Here is a 21,799-nt window from a genome sequence, read left to right on the forward strand (position 1 = left end):
GGCCCATATTACACTATTTTCTGATCTCTGTCCTAATGTTGTTTCCTCTTCACAAACAGACCTGGAGTTGTGTTTTGTTTCTTTCACACATGTTTAACACACAAACCTGCAGATTTATCCTGTGTTCTTATCTCAAACTGAAGACACTTAGTTCCTCCTTGTGATGTCATTAAGTGGTATTACAGTTGCTCCACTGTGTTTTTAAATGCCATAAACTTCCACTACAATTATTTGGATGATTTTAGCCAAACATTGTAACTACAGAGATCTGTTCTGTTGAGATCTGTTCAATTGAGGGTAAAAATAGTTCTTAATTTGAAAACTACCACTTCATGACATCACAAGTTGGAACAGAGCGTTTTGAGCTTTGGAAATGTAGACAGACTAATAATAAGCACAACTCCAGGTATGTTTTTTGAGGCGGTAACAGCATTGTAACATGGCTCAAAGCTCACATTGAAGCTCCATTTTGTATAAGATAGGATTTTGATGAAAAATAATACAAGAATAATAATTTGAGTTGTTTTAACTTATAAAGGGCCATTAAGTAACTTTTCTGGCAGAAGTTCTGTCACATGCTTGTTTGATGAAAATTGGTATGGAAAATTGTTATGGCTTTGCCTGAAATGTTTCAGTATTGTAGAAACTTCATTAAATTCAAATTATTTTTAATGCCAAAAAATAAATAAATAAATAAAAAAATAAAATAAAATAAAAAAAAACTTGGGCTGTGTCTAAAGTGTGCTAAACTCTGTTAACACTTGATCCCTGTAATAAATAATGATCAGACTGGACTCCCACACAAGTATTTATGGACTAATAATTAACCATGCACGTTTTTGTCAAGATCGATCTCACATAAATGGACTGGATTGTTTACTTTTTGTTTAAAATGTAGAAAGGATCTTTTAACAGTTCAAGCTAAGGTAAGCAGCTAACACTGGCAACTTTACACAGTAACAGTTTCTTCAGAATCAGGATCCACAGTGAGATAAACCAGCTCTTCTATCTGCTTCATTCATGTTGTGTCCAGTTAAAGACCTGTCACTGTCACTGTTGTTTTTCCAACTCTCCCAGTGCATTGTGGTCTACATTGACCGCTCTAGTGACCAGTGCAGGACAATACTTTACTAAATGCATTGTGGGAAATTGTAAGTGACTACTTATTCACTCTCTGGATATTCAGGCACAACTAAAAATTAAGTTTGAAATTTTAGTATGATAACAACACTACAAGCTGCTGTGTAAAGCAAGTGCATAAATGACAACTTTTACATCATGGTCTGAAAGTGCTGACAAACGCACCGCTCTGGCCAAGATGAAAGTAGCACACTCATTTAGTCTAGGGCTGCAAATGTCAACAGATGTTTAAACAAATATACAAAACAAGTTCTTCAGAATTTAACCCTGCACTTTCCACCCTGATGCAAAGCGAGAGGAGTCAGACCTGAGTCAGGTCTGCGGAGCAGCTGCAGCGGGGACACTTCTCAACATGAGTCACAAGGTTGTACTGAGGCTGTGAAAGCATAAACACGGGTGGGTGGAGTGAAATACCCCAGTAAAGTTTTCAAGAAAGAGTACCTCTAGTAATATTTGTGTTGTATAAATAAGATTTTTCAAGCTTTAACCGTGATATAATGGTGTTCTCTAGAGGTGGTCTTTGTTTTGCAAGTCCCAACTACGTCTAAACACTTTTGCCTCAAGTCTGAGTAAAAGACAGTCAAGTCCAAGTCGTGTCCAAGTCCTCTGCTTTGAGTCCTTTCAAGTCTTTAAACTGAACTACCAAAGTACAGCTTGTAAGTATATGGTTTTTGTCCAGGTTCAAGGCTTTTCTTAAAAAAAAATCTTAAACACAAATAGTTTGCTTCTTTAAAATTAAGTAGAGAAGAGTGTGAAGTAGAGAAGCATCAAGTCATCTCAAGTCACAGGGTCAAGTCCAAGTCAAGTCCCAAGTCACTAACCCACAGGTCCAAGTTGCGTTCCAAGTCTAAATCCATTTTATCAAGTCAAGTCTGAAGTCCTCAAATTAGTGTCGAGTCCAAGTCATGACTTGTAAGTCCCCACCTCTAATGTTCTCTCATCATCAGTTTACTTAAAGTTGGATTTCAAAAGATTCTTGCATGTTTGAGTAATCCTGTCTTGTCCCGATTTGAGGTTTGAGTAATTTCTGTTCATCTACTCCCATTTTCTGATCTGTACCTAGTTGTTAATGTGATTCTTGTTAAAGTGGAACTAAACACTAAATCCACTTTTTGCTACTAAACTGTGCATGTGGGGTTTGAAAAGCATTGTCTACTGTTTCTAGTTCTTTTTTGGTCATTTTTGTGCAAATTAGGTCAATTTGCCGCTTTCTGGTCAAAAACAAAAACGTCTAAACCTGCCTTCAGTGGCCTCTGCAATTCCAAGTAGTTGGTGACATTACACCAGACTGCCCTGATTGCAGCCAGGTGTTTCTGATTACACAGTGCAAGTGGATTAATTATGGTTTAAGTAAGTTTTTTTTTTTTTTTTTAAGTGACATGAACTGTTCATGAATCCAGTGACAGAGGAGAAGAAACCGGACCATCGCCTCCAGCCTGAGGGGAGGAGGTGATAAATAGGCAACACACGACAATACAAAGAAAAGTTACATTGGTAGAAGGTGGATTTTTTGCTGTTAGTGATATGACCTAATGGAGCTCAACAGTGACTGCTCATCCCCGGTTCTGAAAGAAAATTTCCCATTCAATTTTCTCATAGACTTTCTGAAAAAAATAATAATAAAAGTTTGAAAGCTTGCTCAGGGTTAATAGCTCTGTGGTAGCTAATGACCACAAGACCTATCGTTTCATTTAAAATCTGTTTCTGAAACTTTATAAACTGCCAAGTTATTAAAACATTTGGCAGAATCTTGTATTTTAAACAGACTTTTGGACTTAAAACAACTGCATTATGGATATTAGTTAGCATGTAGCTGGTTAGCCTCTGCGATGCCTTTGGACTCTTAGTCTATGGGAAAAATGAATGGAAAAGTGCGGACTTGGAAGTGGGCGGGACTGTGGAGCTCCATACCCGAATGAACACTGCAGCAGTAAACAGCAGTAAAAAAGTATCCATGGTGTACAACAGGAGGTTATCCAGTCATTAAACACTATTATTACACCTACAGACTTGTTCATGTGAGTCATTTAGAAGACCACGGCGCATAGCTCAGATTCCATGTAGGCTCCATCAACACGTAATACCACATGTCTGTTCTTCTTCTTTACGTCACAGTTTTGGCCTTTGCTAGCAAAGGTTTGCAAGTCTCAATGTAAGTGTCAAGTCTTTGGCCTCAATCCTGATTCAAGTCCTAAGTTAAAGATAGGCAAGTTGAGGTCAAGTCCCAAGTCAGTGGCCCCAAAGTCCAAGTGGAGTCCAAGTCCTCTGCTTAGAAGTAATTTCATTTCAAATAAAACACAGCTTGCATTTTTGTAATGTATATGTTTATAAACTAAATTGTGCTACTTCAAAAAGTCATGCAACAAATAGGGATGTGACAATATCCAGATATCACGGTATGATACTTATTGTGAAGAGGCAAATTCAATTATATATATATATATATATATATTCCCCCAGTTTGTGAGAGCCAAGAACTGCGTGTCTGACCTCATGACATGCAGTGTGGGGGTGCCCCAGGGCACTGTCCTCGCGCCCTTTCTTTTCACCCTCTACACTGCAGACTTCAGACACAACACGGATAGCTGAGTCCTGCAGAAGTTCTCTGATGACTCTGCCATCATTGGCCTCATCAAGGATGATGACGATGTGGAGTACAGAGGACTAACACAGGACTTTGTGGTCTGGTGTTGGCAGAACCACCTCATCATCAATGCAGAGAAGACCAAGGAGATGGTGGTGGACTTCCGCAGATGCCACTCTACTGCCCCCTCAGTGAACATCCAGGGAAGGGACATTGAGAGAGTGGAATCATACAAGTACCTGGGTGTTCATCTGAACAACAAACTGGACTGGACTCACAACACAGACGCACTGTACAGGAAGGGCCAGAGCAGGCTCTATCTCCTGAGGAGACTCAGGTCTTTTGGAGTGAGAGGGCCACTCCTGAAGACCTTCTATGACTCTGTGGTGGCATCAGCCATCCTGTACGGTGTGGTCTGCTGGAGCAGCAGCATCACAAAGAGGGAGAGGAAGAAGCTGGACAAGGTCATCAAGAAGTCCAGCTCCGTCCTGGGCTGTCCTCTGGACTCAGTGCAGGAGGTGGGGGATAGGAGGGTCCTGGCTAAGGTCATTTCTATGCTGGGCCATGAGTCTCACCCCCTGCAGGACGCTCTGTCTGCCCTGGAGAGCAGCTTCAGTGACAGACAGATTCACCTTCGCTGTGTGAAGGAGAGGTTTCGCAGGTCTTTCCTTCCTGCTGCTGTCAGACTGTACAATGAACACTGTTAACACTGAACATGTGTCATTCAAACACACCTATGTGCAATACTCAAGTCACTTTACGGAGATGTTACATTAGAGTCTATTTTTAGTTTATTTATAAGTCTATTTTTTAAATTATTTTAAGCTATTTATCTATTATCTTGTTTTATTGCATGTACCATTTTCCTTCTGTTCTTTAACTGTGCGGTGCAATACTGGAATTTCCCCACTGTGGGACTAATAAAGGTATATCTTATCTTTTATATATATATATATATATATATATATATATATATATATATATATATATATATATATATATATATATATATATATATATATATATATATATATATATATATATATATATATACACATATATACACACACACACATATATGTGTGTGTATTATATATATATAAATGTATATATATATATATATATATATATATATACACATATATGTGTGTGTGTATTATATATATAAATGTATATAATACATACATATATATATATATATATATATATATATATATATACACATATATACACACACACACATATATGTGTGTGTATTATATATATATATAAATGTATATATATATATATATATATATATATATATATATACACATATATGTGTGTGTGTATTATATATATAAATGTATATAATACATACATATATATATATATATATATATATATATATATATATATATATATATATATATATATATATATATATATATATATATATATATATATATATATATATATATATATATATATATATATACATATATATATATGTGTGTGTGTGTGTGTGTTTTATTTTTATTTTTTTCACAGCTTTACCATGTCAGGGTCAAGAAATGCCAAAAGTGCAAACTGATCAAAGCGTGACTATATGACTAAGTGGTTAAGAGTTTAAAACAAAATTATATATATGTGGATATTATAATTGGAAATTGGAAAAAAGTCCTCAAAATATTGCATAAAGGAAGCTGAAACTTACAACCGAAGGTTGGTTACTAAAGCATTAATTACCGCTGTCAGTTATGACACTAGTAAAACTCAAACTAAACAAACCTAAGCACATGTTCACACACACACACGCGCGCGCGCGCGCGCGCGGTCTGTCGCTTTAAGTTCCGTAGGTTCGTGACGTCATGGATGTGGAGCGGGCCAGGAGCGCGCGGAGGCGGGGGGCGGGCGCGCGTGAGCCGGAGTGATCCCGAGGAGGACACGGAGGAGAGGATGCCCTGGATGAGAGAGACACTACCCCCGCTGTCCCCTCCCTGCTCCCCGCTGTCCCCTCCCTGCTCCCCGCTCCTCCTGTGCGCGCTCCTCCGGTGAGCTCCATGATCCGGGCCGGGGCTGGGACGGTGGTGGTGGCGGCCCGCAGGATGCCCTCCTCGATGCGGCGGAGGAGCGGCTGCTGGATCGCCTGGTGCCAAGCGCTGCTGCTCGGCGTGTCGGGGCTGGTCATAGTGGCCGAACGGAGCGCTCGTAAGTGGGCATACCGGGCCATGACGGGGACTTACGGCCAGGACGGGGGCTAACGGCCAGGACGGGGGCTAACGGCCGCGCGGTTATAAGCGAGTACACGGCGCGCGCTCTGTGAAAGGCTGACATCATGCTAGCTCCAGAATGACAGTGCTAACGTGTTTTGGTGATGTTTAATGCTAGCTTACCTCGACAACACAGGCTAAAAGGTTAAACATCACAAAAATGTACCTAAAATACATAAAAACTCCCATATATAACCACTTTTCGTTTCATAAACCCAATTTATTTAATTTAGTCCCCAGAGAACAGGCTGCTGTTGTCATTATGGAGCGGGTAAAATGTGGCTGTTGATTCTCTAAAATCGGGTCCCTTCGTCCTTGACTTGGCTTATGTCACACACGGAGGGTCTGAGTGTCTTTCTTTTTTTCATAACATGTTTGATTATAATTGTACTTTAGTTGCACACATGATCCGCAGGCTACAGTGGTAAACACAGTGGAGCAGGTGCCACAGAGCTGAGTCAGCAGATCAATGATGGGACAAGACAAGGACAGAGAGGAGCAGGGCAGTGTCACCTTGTGTCCATCTAATGTGTGATGTAATAGGACTATACACACTATTTTTTATTTTAAGTTTTATTGCTCTATTTCTTATCTGTGTTGTTTCCTCATCACAAACATAGTATAAGGGTCAGTTAAATAAAATAAATTATGCAGGCGCTACAAGAATAAAGTTGTAGCATTTTGACATTAAAGACATAATATTACGAGAATAAAGTCATAGCCGTAATTTTATGAGAATATAGGCTGCTGTGCATGAATGAGTGACTAGTGCGTTATGAAGAATTTGGAGCTCTGCTGGTAAAGTACTTTACCAGTAGAGGTGGGCTCTGTGGTTCCTCTTCTCACTGTAAGTCTAAAAGTGATAAAAGCTTTATGTTCACGATATGAAGTTGACAGTTGCTCTTTAATGAACTCTTACTGGAGTAGTAGTTTTAGCAAATACTTACCAAAAGAAGTAGGAGAGTTAATATATTGTATTTGTGATAACATTTTTAAAAGGAGGGAAAGGGACAGTTTTGGACCAAAGATGAGGTGCTATTTATTTGGTGATGGGTTGTGGTGGTATAAAGTCTTGCTACTGATAAGCAATTACAATTACATTTTCTGAACAAAGAGGACATAAATGTGTATTTTTGTGTTCTATTGAATGGCCCAGTCCCGGTAATTACAGAGACACTAACCATAAGCCAATTCAAAACATCCTACCCTCTACCTCTAACGAAAGTCACTACATCATGTGCTGGCAGCCTTTTCATTGATTTTACCATTAACACGATCAAAATAGGTCAGACTGAACTCAACTGATGTCACACAGTGGAGTCACTCTCTCGTTATGGCAGAGATAAAGTCCACATGCAAACAAAGTGTTCAGTCCATCAGAAATGTGCTAAATCATGCCTGTAAATGTGCTAAATCTGTAAATGTATTCCATAAAGTGAATGGACTGTAAAATGGATCACGAAAGTGCAGGAATATAAATCACTTATATGTTTGTAAACTCACTCTGCAATTATCTTATCTTTTTGACTTTTTATTTTACTCGTCTTTGCAGGTTTTGACAAATTTCTTATTATAGACGATAGCTGATACATGCTATTCAAAATTTGCATATCTTTAAAACAGCAAATTTGATATTATTTTGTATTAGGGTTTTCAAAAGTTTGGAAAATTAGATACTAATTGATAAATGAAAAAATGAATATTGAAACTAGGTACTAATTTGAGCAAGTATCGATATTTAAAAAGCCACATTTACAGAAATGAACCTTTCCTGAATAGCTTTAGAATGATCTTCAACTGTATTAGCTCAAGTATTAGACACATAGACTAGTACACACACATGGACCACTATGAACCTATTGGATTACACAGATATAAGGACACATGGGAATAGAAAAGAAAGTACTACCATTTAATGTTTTTATTATCATTGTGCTATCTAAATAGGTATCGAGTATCAAGTCTGTTTTTTTCATAATCAAGTTTTTAGCACATTTCATCAATTCTTCATCTGACTGTTGTAATTGTGAGAATTAAAAAAGAGGATTAGTGATATTGTATTTCAAACTTCTAACCCTGACTGTTGCTCCTCTGCCCTGTCTTTGTGTACATGTTGTTAGTGATCTACTGCATGGGCTTCTACCTGTGGAACGAGGAAAGCCAGTGGGCCGGCCTGACCCTGGGCCTGTTCCTGCCCGGCACCGCGGTCCAACTGCTCAGTATGAAGTGGTACTACGACGATGGGGACAACCGCCGCTGCTACCTCTCCCTCATACACATACTGCATCTGGGTATATTCAAGAGGTAGGGCCCTTCATCGTAAAAAAGATAGGGGTCTACTGTCTTTTATTTTAGCACCGATGTTTCCAGTTTTGTATGTCCTTGAAATGTATTCCATTTTTGGGAAGCAAAATAATCTAAATCTTTTTTTCCCATTTCAGTTTTGGTGCAGCCAGTTGTTAGACGTAGACAATCATGAGATGTTGTATTAAAAGTTTCCATATCAAAGTTCAACAAACAAGTGAGACATTCAGGCAGTTTATCAAGTAGTCCCTCATAAATACATTTTATACAGTGTTGTTCTCTTCTGACAGGCCAACCTGCTTTTTCATAGAGTGAACAATGATGTGTTTAAATTCATCTCCTGTTATGAAACAAAGGGTTGAGTGAAAGAGTGAATCTAGAGGTTTCAAAGTAGAGGCTTAAGTCTGCATGTATATTATATCTCAAATAATCCAATACAGAAAGAAAGCCTTCTTGAACATTTTCTGTAATTCAATGGGATACAAGATATGTCTCTATAATAAAAAGACATTTTTTTAAACTGTTATATAATTAGATATGTTTTTAAAGGATACATTTTCCTCAAGCCAAAAAGATATTTAAAAGTGTTGATTCTTTTAAATAATTAAAAGTGTTGACTCTTTTAAATCAATATACCATTTAGTGTATAAAAATGTGCAGCTTTCATTTCACTTGAATGAAGAAAAAATCATATACTTTATTTTTTATATGTTTTATTTGCAGTGATAATTTAAGATGTTGTTTTTGACCCATTTGCCATTTTGAGATTGTTTGTCAAATCAGATCTTGCAAACGTTTGGAAATCTTATTTCATCTGTTTTGTTTCATTTAGTTAACATAAAAGTTTTGGTTTTATTGAGTTGACTGTTACACCTCTAAAAATAACAAAAATTCTGCAACATTTAACAATTTTCATAAGCTTAAAATACATAGAAGAACATTATGACCTTCTGGCTCGGTCTCTAGAGATAGCTCGATACAGGGATTTGTGGGTAATGTCATTATCAAAACAGATTACACTCATTGGAAAGATTATAATGAATGAAAGTCTTGTCGTGACTCTGCACCGCTTTTGTGTGTGTCTCCCTCTGGTGTCAGGCTGTGGGACTGCATGCGTTTGGTGTTGCACATGCAGGACTCTCTGGCTGACCTGGGAGCAGCGGTGATGCAGCAGGCCGACGTGGCTGCCCTCTGGCTCCTGGAGGCTCTGGTCCTGACCCTGCCCCAGAGTCTGCTGCAGGCCTATGTGGTGGTGTCTACTGATGTGGGCATCATGTCTCCAGGTAACAACACACAGCAGGTTTATAAGGTTTGTGACAGTTATCTGTTACAGTGGTGTAACTAGCGCTCAGCAGTTTGATAACCTAAAGCCACGGTATGTAACTTTTTAGCCATAAAATAGACAAAAATAATATATTTTTCATTTTTATTGCATGTGTCCTCACTTTGAGAGGGTTTGCACCACAAACTTTGTTCTTGTTTCCATGGAAATTATGTTCTTTTTACTATAATGTTCCACAGTTTGGCATAAAACGTCTCTATCTCCATGGAGAATGTTCAGAAGTATGGTTTTAACTTTCTATTTCTAACTCTTGCCGGTGGTGTGCTACCTCCAGAAAGTTACATACTATACCTTTAAAATACATTTGACATTCATTTAAGATTCGAGTTTGACTTACACAATAGTTATTATGTGACAAATAAAATGTAACAACAAATTAATATTTATAGTGTATAAATTGTTTCTGCGTTTTGGAAAGCAATTTGTGCAGTGATGACAGAGAGGGATTCCTTTTCAGAACTCAGCTCTACTTCCTGTAAGTTTGAAGTTTGAATTCCAGTAATTATCACAGGTTCTTTTGAACCAGATAAAGAAATAATAATCTCTTATCTCTTAGGGAAAAGAGTAACATAAAAAATGACATTGGTCGTATCAAAGAGTGGTCCTTGCTCGTCCCTCACACACCCTCTTTGTCTCCCTCCAGTGGCGCTGTGCTGTGGCCTGTGTGTGCTGTCCCTGTCCTGGGCTCTGGTCCTCTACAGTAGGGCCTGTTGTCTCATCAGACCTGGACACTTGGCTATGCCCCCGGCCGCTCTGCTCTGTCAGCTGCTCTGGAGGTTTGGCATGATCGCCTCCAGAGTCACCTGCCTCATGTTCTTCGCCCGCGTCTTCAGCTGGTGGGTCTGTGGAGTGGTAGGTGAGTTCAAAGGGCATCGTGGACATGACATTCCAGTGCATTTTATTATTCCACATTAGGAAAACATCATTTTAGTAGAGCTGGGAAAATGTGCACATTAATGCATTAAAATGAAATGACTCATGGATTAATTTAAGCCTCCTCCCTTCCTCTCCTCTCTGTATGCACACACAGGGGGAGAGAGGAAGTGAAACTTTGTCAAGTGAAACTTCTTTAGGACCGCTCTGCACGGCTGTTTGGATTTTGACTTGTGGTTTGTTATTATGCTGAAAAGTCTCACAGGCTGAGCAGCACCTGCTCGTGTTGGACAGGAACAGGACCAGTTTTTTTCAACATCATATGTGTAGAGCTTATTAAAAACAGTTAATGAAGAGGAATAACATAAAATATTATGTTTATTTATTCACAGGTGCGTGTCTTTGAAAGGACAAACATTATAAACAGCTTTGTGACCGAACACATGTTAAATTGTTGTTAACCTCTTATTCAGTGTCTTACAGTATGTAATCTGTCTAAAGACACAGTTTGGTGCATGATCATTTTATAATGTGATTAATCCACTGCAGTTAATCAGGGCCTGTTCTTAATTGTGATTAATTACAATTTTTTCCTTGGTTATTTTATTTAATTGATTCCCACCCCTAAATCTTAGTAAATTTTTGAAGCTTCTAATTTTTTGTGTATTATGGTAAGAAATGTATTGTGCAGTTCTACACCAGACTCATTCAACTTTGCTTCAGTTTGCAGCTCATCAACACACGTGTGGTCCACAGCATCCTGTTTATAGCTGATATTTTTAAGACTTTTTCCCATTCAAAAGATATATTTTGTGTTTAATTGTTAATTGCTATGGAAATTGTGCAAAATTTTCATCACTCTGACACCCAAGGTAACTTTATATAAAATAACTTCATTGCCATACTTTCTTTCTAACATTTATAACATTACATCACATGTTTTTAGGTTGTACAAAAGTATAAGAGCACTGCCAAGGTATCAAAACAAACAAACAAAACCAAACTTTGCCTAATATAGGACATGATCCCATGTAAAAACATACCTGTAATATTTGATTTCTTTCACATATATCTAACTGTTGTCTTCTCTTCTCTCTGGTGCAGGCTTCCACTGGCTGACAGCGTCCTTCTGGCTGGTGTCTCAGCAGCCGGACATCTGCACGGGCCCCTGGTGTTGGAGGACCTTCAACGCCGTGCTCGGCCTCGTGCACGTCTTCCTCTTCCTCAACGTGAAGGACGGCCCCTCGCGCTTCCGCATGGCCAGCTTTTACGCTGTATGGACGTGTTCATCTAGTTTAGTCATTCACATCTGACTTTTGATGCAATGTGTCAATCTTGCAAGCTTTACAATTTGAATTATTTTTGTTAAAGGGCCTATATTACAGTATCTTCTGATCTATATCATTATGTTGTTTCATCATCACAAACAGACCTGGAGTTGTGTTTTGTTTCACTCGAGTAACACACAAACCTGCATATTTGGGTTGAGTTCTTCTCTCAGATGGAAAACACCACCTTGTGATGTCATGTGGTAATACAGGAAGTGCTCCAGTGTGTTTTTAAACTCCACACACCTTCACTAGAATCATTTGGATAATATAAGATCTGAAATTGTCAATATTTTCGGAACAAAAGCTAAAAAGTAGCTGTTAACTTGAAAACCACTGCTTCATGACATCACAAGGTGGGACATAACATTTGGAGGTTTGAAGATGTGGACAGATTAATAATAAATGATTAGTCAAACATGTGTGAATGAAACAAAACACAACTCTGATTGTGTTTTTGATGTGGTAGCAACATTCTAATATGGCTTAAAGCTCACAAAGAGTCAATTTTGCACAATATAGGAGGCAAATTCTGAAATCTACATACAGGTCACAGTTTCATTACAATTCTTATAGACTTGCTAAAGCTTTAGTAATTTTGTTGTTATTGGTTAAATCCACTTGTCACTCATTCATGCATGATGAGGTTGACCAATAGGAGGAGTCAGAGGAGCTGTCTGTATTTGAACATAGAGAGAAGCGGTAAATAATCACCATGTGACTTTGTAAATGCTGAAGTAACACCAGGGCCAGGGCTGAGCCTGTTGGATGGGAGACCGCAGGGAATACCAAATATCACAGTGGAGGCAGCAGTGACTTTAGTGCAAAATGTTGTAGTGTCTTCAGGCAAGACACTTCACCCACATTGCCCAGTATGAATGTGATGTAGTGGCCCATGGCACAGATAGGCAGCCTTGCTTCCATCAGTTTATCCCAGGGCAGCTGTGGCCTCAATCATAGCTTACTAAGTGTTGAATTAAACTTTGAGCGTCTGCAAAACTTTACAAAACTTATTTATTTTTAACCATCACATTTTAATTTTGTTTTGGTACCTTTTAAAGCACATTTGACAGATAAACATATTTTTTGATGATATAGCACCTGTGGTAAATATTCACCATAGTTTTACACCAGTTAAGTGGCAGTTTGGGAAAAAGGTGAAAAGAAAAATACAAAAATGCAGGCAAGCATCTCAAACAGAATACCTGACAGATATTGATTTAACAAGACAAATGTGTTGTCATTTATTTTTAATATTCCAGTCATAACTATTGTGCAAGTTAAGTTTTGACCCATAACATTATGGTTGGTTATGGTTGCTAGGTAACAGGAATTACCTCTGCATATGTTATGTCTGCGGCCCATGTCCAACCAAGAAGTAAAATTATCACCTTCACCAAAATTTGAAAAAATTAGGGAAGATCATTTGTAAAATCTTAACTCTGGTTTTGTAAAATGAATAGTCCAGCCTCTCATATGTAGGTTAAAGCAATATAAAAAGAAGATATTGTAGGCTTTGGTACTGTGGCTTGTCTATCTAGACATACATTTTTGCTTGCTACTAGCTTTTCTGTTCCACATTTACTGTACTTTGTATTTTTGTACTGTGCAGAGGAACACTGTGTCTACATTCACAAAGTCACTGTGCCCTCCTCAGAATGCTGTGGTCTGATTGCTGCTGTGTGCTCGTGTGTTACAGTTTATGCTGGTGGAGAACGCTACTCTGGTGCTGGCTGCTTCCGATTTCCTCAGTGAAGCGTCCTGGGACAACATGACCCTGCCCACCACTGTGCTCTGCAGCTTCCTCCTGGGTGAGTCCTTCTGCGAGCACAAGCCGAGGACAGGACACATATCGATCAATGAATTCATTAAGGGGCAGTACCTGATTTCAAACCCAAACGTGTTTTAGTTGAAACTTTTTGCTCCGCACACTTAGTCCTTTCTGCCTGAAGTGGACTGAAGGAGTGTGACGTCACCCATAGCGTTCATTTGCAAACAAATGAAGCCAATAGAGGCTAGCAGTTATAGCAGTTAATCTGCAGACCAAGGACCATATTTGGAAAGCCAAATGGTGCCATGCTAAAGTGTGAAGCCAAACAGCCTATGAGGAGTGACGTAGTTGAAGGTACACTCCCCTTCCTGCCCACACACCTGGTTTTACAGAGGACGGCAGCGTCCTTGGGGAAAGAAGGCACCTTATTTGTCTGTTATTAATGTTCATATCTTTTATGGGCACAATAGAGATATAAAAACACCAGGATTATTTAGAGCGGATTAATACCAACATTTTAAGGTCAGAATGACGAGCCTGACAGCAGCAGTTGAAGTTGAAGGGTGAAGTCTTTTTTTTTTTTTTTCTTATTTAGGAGCTTTTACCATACAATGCATGTTGTAAAGAGCATTTATTTTGACAAGGTTAAATTCAAATCAGGTACAGGGCCTCTAATTAGCTCTGATACTTGGAATAACACAAATAACACAGGGGTGAGTGTGAATGGGCAGCTATAGTTAATCCCAAATACCCCATGCGACCTTCTTTAATAGCTTGACAAATTCCAGCAGCAATGAATCTTTAAAGGTCCTATATTACACAAAATTGACTGTTGTGAGCTTTAAGCCATGTTACAGTGTTATTACCTCCTCAAAAACAGACCTGGAGTTGTATTTTGTTTCATTCACACATGTTCGAGTAACACTTTATTATTAGTCTGCCTACATCTCCACAACTCAAAATGCTCTGTTCACCCTGTCATGAAGCAATAGTTTTCAAGATAACAGCTCCCTTTTACCTTTACGTCCTGTATTACCACATGACATCACAAAGTGGAACAGTGTTTTCTGTTTAAGAGAAGAACTCAGCCTAAATATGCAGGGTTTGTGTGTTAAACATGTGTGAATGAAACAAAACACAACTCCAGGTCTGTTTGTGGTGAGGAGACTGTAACATAGATCAGAATATAGCATAATATGAGTCCTTTAAAAAAATGTAAGAAATGCTTGGAACATGAGCAGAAAGAAATTAGATGGCTTTCAGTTTACAGGTAATTTTAATACAACAAAATAAAACAAATAACTAAACAAAATCTGTAATCTGTAATAATCCGGTTTTGTAAGCACAGCCAGTTACATTGAATAATGTGTTGATATGATCTATTGACACTACAGGACCATGAAAACTCGTATTGATCACTGCCTCCAGAAAATGTGTTTTTTAAATCCATTTTGTTTTTTTCATGAGTTTTTGCCATGTGTTCATTGTGTCACCATGGTAACTTCTGAACATTTTGTCATAAACATACATGTTGCTCCCCCCAGCAAGATGCCACCTCAAATTATCAATATTACACTACATCTATCTCCATGGAGACAAGCAAGTACCATTAATCTAATGTCCAAGTCAGATCTGTCAACAAAAATGTTAATCAAGTAATTAATTACATGCAATAAAGATAAATTCATTACCATACTGTGGAACAATTCAGGTGAAACATTTACTTCATCAGGACAGAGGATCCTCCACCAGAAAAGGTACATAGTTCACCTTTAAAGCAGAACTAGTCTGCAAAATCAACTTTTCAGATCTTTTAACCATACTTGTTTCCCCTCAACATTTACTTACTCAAAGTTGTATTTCTTTGAGTATTCATTAATTGCTTATTTTCAAGATACTGTACTGACCATTAACCTCCATTTTTTTTTCCATTTTTATTTTCTTAATCGTTGCATAGGATTCGGCAGTGTCGTGTAGGCATTTTGAAAATTCGCTACTAGCTAGCGTGATCTGTGGCCATCCATCGGAGGAGATGACAGACTGCAGATCTTTGCTGTGATGACATTTACACCGTCGTCGGCCCCCATTGTGCGCCACAGTTTTCTAACATGGACTTGTTTCTTTTATTAAGGCCTTTTAAAAGAATATTGTGATTTTAAATGTCCAAATTATAACATAAAGATCCACAGGTGTCATAGATTATAACTATAAAGCAGACACAAGCACAATACGTCGTCTTTAAGTAATTGTGAACAACTAAAGTACATTTCTCTGCTTACCAGGTCTCATTTGTCTGATCCTGTACTACTGCTTCCTCCACCCCAAGTCCACGGAGATCTCCCAGGGCCGACTGCGCCGCCATATGGGCAGCACGTGCATCGAGCAGGGGGACTCTTCCTTCTCTCTGGGGGACAAGAGCCTCCCAGCGCCCTCCTCCCTCCAGAACCACGGCAGCTTCTCCCTGTCTGGCGTAGCTGGCTCCCTCTTCCAGCACCCCGGCTCGTGTGGGGTCAAACCCAGCAGCTCCTGTCCGTGCTACCACCACCACTGGCTCCTCATCCGGCTCGCACTCAAGACCGGAGACCTGGGTAAGATCAACCGCGCGTACGGGGAAGGGGGAGCAGCCGCCATCTTGGATCTGGAAGAGTACAATGACTTCAAGAGCAACGAGGGGCTCACCATCACCGCAGGAGGGACGTGCGAGGGGGTGTCCATGTCAGATTCGCACGAGAAAGGCATCGCGCCGCTCTCGGATTGCAAAGACGAGTTCCAAAGCGTGAGCGAGCCATCTTCGACCGGACACGAGGACAGCTTGGAGATTGAGAGCCCGATGGAAACGCCCACTTCAGATTTCAAACGCAGCTCGCCAGAAGGGAAGTCGGTTTTCGGAGACAGCCCGGAGCCGTACTTTTGCCCGACGGAGTCCAGCTCTACTTTGTATTTTAGCGCTGATCCACAGTCCCCCAGCAGCGCCAGTAACCCACGCTTGGACAGAGGAGGGGGGAGCATGGAGGGGGTGCACCTGAACTCCATCCCCAGCGATCCGGCTCTCCACAGGGACATCCGGAGCTTGATGGGGAGAGGGGTGGGGCCGCGCTGTACCTCCACTCCCAAACTGGACTCGGGGGCGGGCATGGAGGCGGCGGCCAGTGTCCCTCACCTGTCTGGACCTCGCAGGCAGCTCATAATGTCCCGTAGAGACCCGGACGAGACCTTTTAGGCACAAAGGTTAGGACTTTAGGGCTGCACCGTATGAAATGTACATGTGATATTCAGCTATGGAGAAAATTGCGATGTATAGTTTTTGGGAAAAATTTGATGCAGGTTTCGTCAAAAAGGACCTATGCAAAACCTTTTGAAGGTTTTAGCCGTGTTATAATGCTGTTTCCTCATCAAAGTTGTGTGACTTCATTTGCACGTTTCAGTAATCTTCCGTTTGTACATGGTCTTGTTCTCTTGTACTTAAGGAAATACCAAGGCTAGAGTGTACAAACCAGTATAACAATGCATAATCCGTAACATAAACCCCTTAGAGGTACAGTCTGTAGTCTGCACTATTGCTGCTAAAAAAGGAAGTACAGTTATACCTGAACCTGGGTTGCCCCCAGCATTTTGTCATTTTTAGTCTATGGACCAGCCATGCCTCATGTGAAAGCTCAGAACCTCCAGAATTCACTCACTGAGCTGCAGAGGCTGCACTAGCACTGACTCATGATTGGCTGCAGGTGCTGGGGTTTTGGTAGAGACCATTCAAATCAGAGAGGTTTAAACCAACTGGATTCCAGCATTGAAAATGGCAACCCAAGTTCAATGCCCGATGTTTCTGTAATTAAGAATAAATCAGCATTACAGTTGTTATATGTAAGAGAAGATAAAAGTTTACTGAATCATATTGGAATGAAACAAAACACAACTTCAGGTATATTTTTGATGAGGACATTATAGACAGTACATTATAACATAGTTAAAAAAGTGGAAAACAAGGCACAATTATGACACGATTAAAGAACATATGAAAGAATGTGACTTCTTATCAAGTGAAAACACAAGAGCGGTAATGCTAATTTAGCCTCATATTGTGCAGCTCTAAGTGGGACGTGGCACGCCTCTCCTCTCATGTAAAGTATATGACTTAATCAGGGAACGACAGCAGCTTAATATCCAAACATGGCACCAGCTTTTTCTATCTGCTCATGTAGTAGGAGACACATAGAGGTGTGTCTATAAGGGCCAGGCCTATGGAGGCATTCAACCCTCATAATAAACATTACAGAGGGATTCATAGCATATCGACCTATCTACGAGCTATCTATTTTGTCTGATATTACACCTAATCTAATACAAGGATTTTAAAGGGCAGGTCCATGCCTTGCAGAGTGAAGCTCCACTACGTCAGATCCAGCTGCATCATTAAAGAGGCTGTACCTGATTTTTGTCATGTACCAAAGTCAAATGTGTCCTGTCCCAGTACAGATATATTGTAAAAGCAGCTCTTAGCATCAAAATGAGACCTCTGTGGGATGTCTTCATCTAGAGTGAACCACGAAGTGTGCTGTTTTTATGCTAATTGTTATTAACATTATTGTGAAACCAAAACTCTGCTCTGGTCCCTGAAAGTTGTGAAAAGCACTTATAAACTCATTGTGGTGAGTAATTAGGATTCTCTGAATGCATTAGGAAAGTGAGAAGTAAGGAGCACTGCACAAACTGTAAAATGACCTAGTGCTGTTTTTCATATTAAGAATGTACAACACTGTTGTAGCACCTTCAAGGTGCTGTAGTATAAAGGTTTGTGTTTGAAAAATCAAGTATTAAACCCCACCGGAAGTGGAGGCAGTGGAGCTCCAGTCTTCTCATGGCCTTTACCAAGACTCTCCTCCACGCTCTTGCATTTAAACACAAAGTAGGAGTGGCTGACTTTCCAGGCGACAGAAATAGGCCGATAACACAAACCTCTGAAAGAGAAATAATAAGTCATATCTAATCATCCTGAGTGAATCTAGTGCGTAGTTGAGTAGATCTGGCCCTTACTATTTCCTATACACTGTGGGCATATGCTAACTGAACCATTAGTGATAAGTTGCTCAAATGCTGGAACACACTTGTGTGATATTAAAGGCCATAAAGGTGTACAGAGCTATATAATGTATTTTCAGTTCATTTAGTAGCAGAGGTTTTACACTATACTGTGCAGATCTGGCTCTACCAGACTGGAATCAAATATTTAACAACCAGGAAGTGTTTTCTTTATGATCTACATAATGTGAATAATACATAAGACACTTATGAGTATAGAGAAGCTATTTCATAACATTTTGGACTTTTTATCATTGTGTTGCAAAGCAGAGTCCATAAAGCACAATGTGTACTGTACATTCGTTGCTGTGTTTTTGTTACTTTTATTGAAGAATAATGATAATTGTGTATTTTTTGTATGATGAGTGATTTCTTTGATTGCTGTGTGAAGCTACATACTGAATTTAAAGGTCCTATATTACATTGGAATTGACTCTTGTGAGCTTTAAGCCATGTTATAATGTTGCTACTTCCTCACATACTCTGAGTTGTGTTTGTTTCATTCACACATGTTTGAGTAACCTGTTATTATTAGTTTGTCTACATCTCTACAGCTCAAAATGCTCTGTTCCACCTTGTGATGCTATCAAGTGGTAGTTTTCAGTTAACAGCTCCTTTTACCATTTGTTCAGTAGAGACTGGAATTTCCAGGGTGAAATTATCCAATGATCCATGATTCTAATGAAGGTGTGTGGAGTTTAAAAACACAGTGGAGCACTTCCTGTGTCACCACATGACTTCACAAGTGTGTTAAATATGTGTGAATGAAACAAAACACAACTCCAGGTCTGTTTGTGATGAGGAAACAACATAACATAGACTGGAAAATAGTGTAATATGGGCCCTTTAACATCTTAATTTACATGTTGACCATGTAACTGATTAAGAAGAGCTTAGTGAAAACTCAGGCACTTGACGGACTTTGATTTTGAATTGAGAAATAAAATGTAATTATAAGCTGCAGTAGGCAATTTTAAACATCGACACAATTATCAATATACTAGCAGATTTGCAAGCCGCTTTCTGCACTTAAAGAAGCTGCACTCGGTAACTTTTCTGCTGGTAGAATATCTGCCACCTGCCTGTCTCCATGGAGATGTTATTGCTTTGCTGTTCCCCAGTATGGCATTAAACATATCTATCCAGCATTTATATCAGTATGAATGTTTTTATTGCTCAAACATAACCTTGAAAAACATTCAGCATTCTTACTGTGAGCTGGCTGGCCTCTCCACAGACCTGACATGTAACTTGGCCTAGTAGTGTCACCTGCTTGTCTCAGTAGATCATAGTTTGGATTAGGGCTGCAACAAGTTAATCGTTTAATCAGAACTAATTGATTTTTGAAATAATCCGCAACTCATTTAGTAGTCGAATTATCGTTAGCTGGTCTCTGAAGAGAAGAAGCACTTAGACATGAAAATACAGGAAATATGTTTACTCTGTGCTTTTGATTTTAAAAACTGCACCAGGCTGTGCTCAAGCGGTGTCACTTCAGCTTTGTTCTCGTCAAATATAGAACAAAACTTATATTCATGGCCTTTTGCTTTTTAAACAACTAATGGATTAACTAAAAGACATAACCAATAGGTTAATCGATTAGCAAAATAATCGTTAGCTGCAGCCCTGGTTTGGATCATTCTAGGCAAAACAGTATCATCTCTATGACGACAAGCAGGTTATGTGCCTTTCACCAGAAAAGTTATATAGGCCACATTGAAAAGAAAAGCTAAAACTAAAATGATACATTATGGACTGTGGAAAAAGCTCATAGCCTCCAGAGTTCACACAGAGGCTGCACTAGCACTGATTAATGATTGCTGGGTTTAGGTTGTAAGGATTGTTTTAATTGTTGTATTCATTTGATTTTACAGGCCTACATAAAACCAAATTGCCTACTGTAACTTGGTGTATTTTAGTGAGTTGTTTTGATTTTGTAGTGAAAGGGCTGGACTGTATGAGCAGATAAACAGTGTTGCTCTGTGCTGTGTAAAGGCCACCGATGGCTCCAACAAGCAATAAACTCACATACTGTTTTGATGTGACTAAACACTGTGGAGTCATTGTGCATTTTTATGACTGTTGGTGTTTGTGTCATTGCTCTGTTTATAACCAGACTAGGAAGTATGTACTTCTGTCCCACTAAATTTAGTACTTCAGAAGAAAATGTAAACCCCCAGTCTGACCGAAGTATTCAGCACTGACTTATCAGGTGTGGCTGACCAGACGAACGGGCAAAAAGACTGAAATATGAACTGACAAGCTAGTACAAGAATCACATTTCAGAACATATTTGGACTGATCTAAACTACAGGGTCAGACTTTTTTTTTTGCAGAATAAGATATTTTGTTGTTTGTGGATAGAATGATGGTACTTAAAATGTATCCATTCATTTGGTTGTGATTATTCTTGCAGCTCTATTATTAGGCTACTACTTTTGCACTTCTAATGTTACTATGGGCTATGGTCGACTATGGAGGTAAAGTAAATAACACACGGGACAAATCTCACTCTAGTGTTGTTGTGTCCTTGTGCAAGATATTTCACATGCATGCCTATGTGCAGCTCATTCTGGTGGAGGTCAGCCACCTGCTTGTCTCCACAGAGATGTTACTGAGTTGCTGGTGTCCCACAGTAAGGCATTAAACCACATGTGTCAAACTCAAGGCCCGCGGGCCAAATGTGGCCCTCCACATCTTTTTATGTGGCCCTCGACAGGGTAAATTAAAAAGGTATGCTGGTCTTAAAATGTAATTTTATCAGGAGATGCACAGTTACAGAGGCATATTTTTACATCTAGGCAAATGCGTTTACAATATTTGTAAGTTGAATAAGTAATAAATACAGAAACAGTTAATTAACAAGTTAAAAAAGTTGTTACATTTATTTTACATCTGGCCCTTTGAGAGCAGCCCTTTTGGTAATGTGGCCCTCGGTGAAAATGTGTTTGACGCCCCTGCATTAAACTAACAAATCTTGCTTTTTTCCCTGTTTTATTGCCAAAAGTAACTTGACAGACATGTATTCTTATTGTGAGTGGGATCAATGCTCCACAGATATGACTTGTAACTTGGTCTGTTGATGGCCTTGTCCCCATAGACCTACGTTTAAAGCCATATTGTGGAGCA

General features: G+C 39.3%; 1 protein-coding gene across 1 annotated transcript; it reads left to right on the plus strand.

The window, feature by feature from the left end:
* Window positions 1-5,645: 5,645 nt before the first annotated feature.
* On the plus strand, window positions 5,646-20,722 carry xkr5a (XK related 5a). The gene is made up of 7 exons (XM_033991324.2): window positions 5,646-5,914; window positions 8,097-8,280; window positions 9,379-9,563; window positions 10,266-10,478; window positions 11,600-11,769; window positions 13,523-13,634; window positions 15,877-20,722. Exons 1-7 carry the CDS (start codon window positions 5,767-5,769, stop codon window positions 16,812-16,814), a joined length of 1,950 nt encoding a protein of 649 aa, XP_033847215.1. The 5' UTR covers window positions 5,646-5,766; the 3' UTR covers window positions 16,815-20,722.
* The last annotated feature ends 1,077 nt before the right edge of the window (window positions 20,723-21,799 follow it).

Source organism: Periophthalmus magnuspinnatus, chromosome 24 (assembly GCF_009829125.3).
Source record: "Periophthalmus magnuspinnatus isolate fPerMag1 chromosome 24, fPerMag1.2.pri, whole genome shotgun sequence".
NCBI classification, from domain to species: domain Eukaryota; kingdom Metazoa; phylum Chordata; class Actinopteri; order Gobiiformes; family Gobiidae; genus Periophthalmus; species Periophthalmus magnuspinnatus.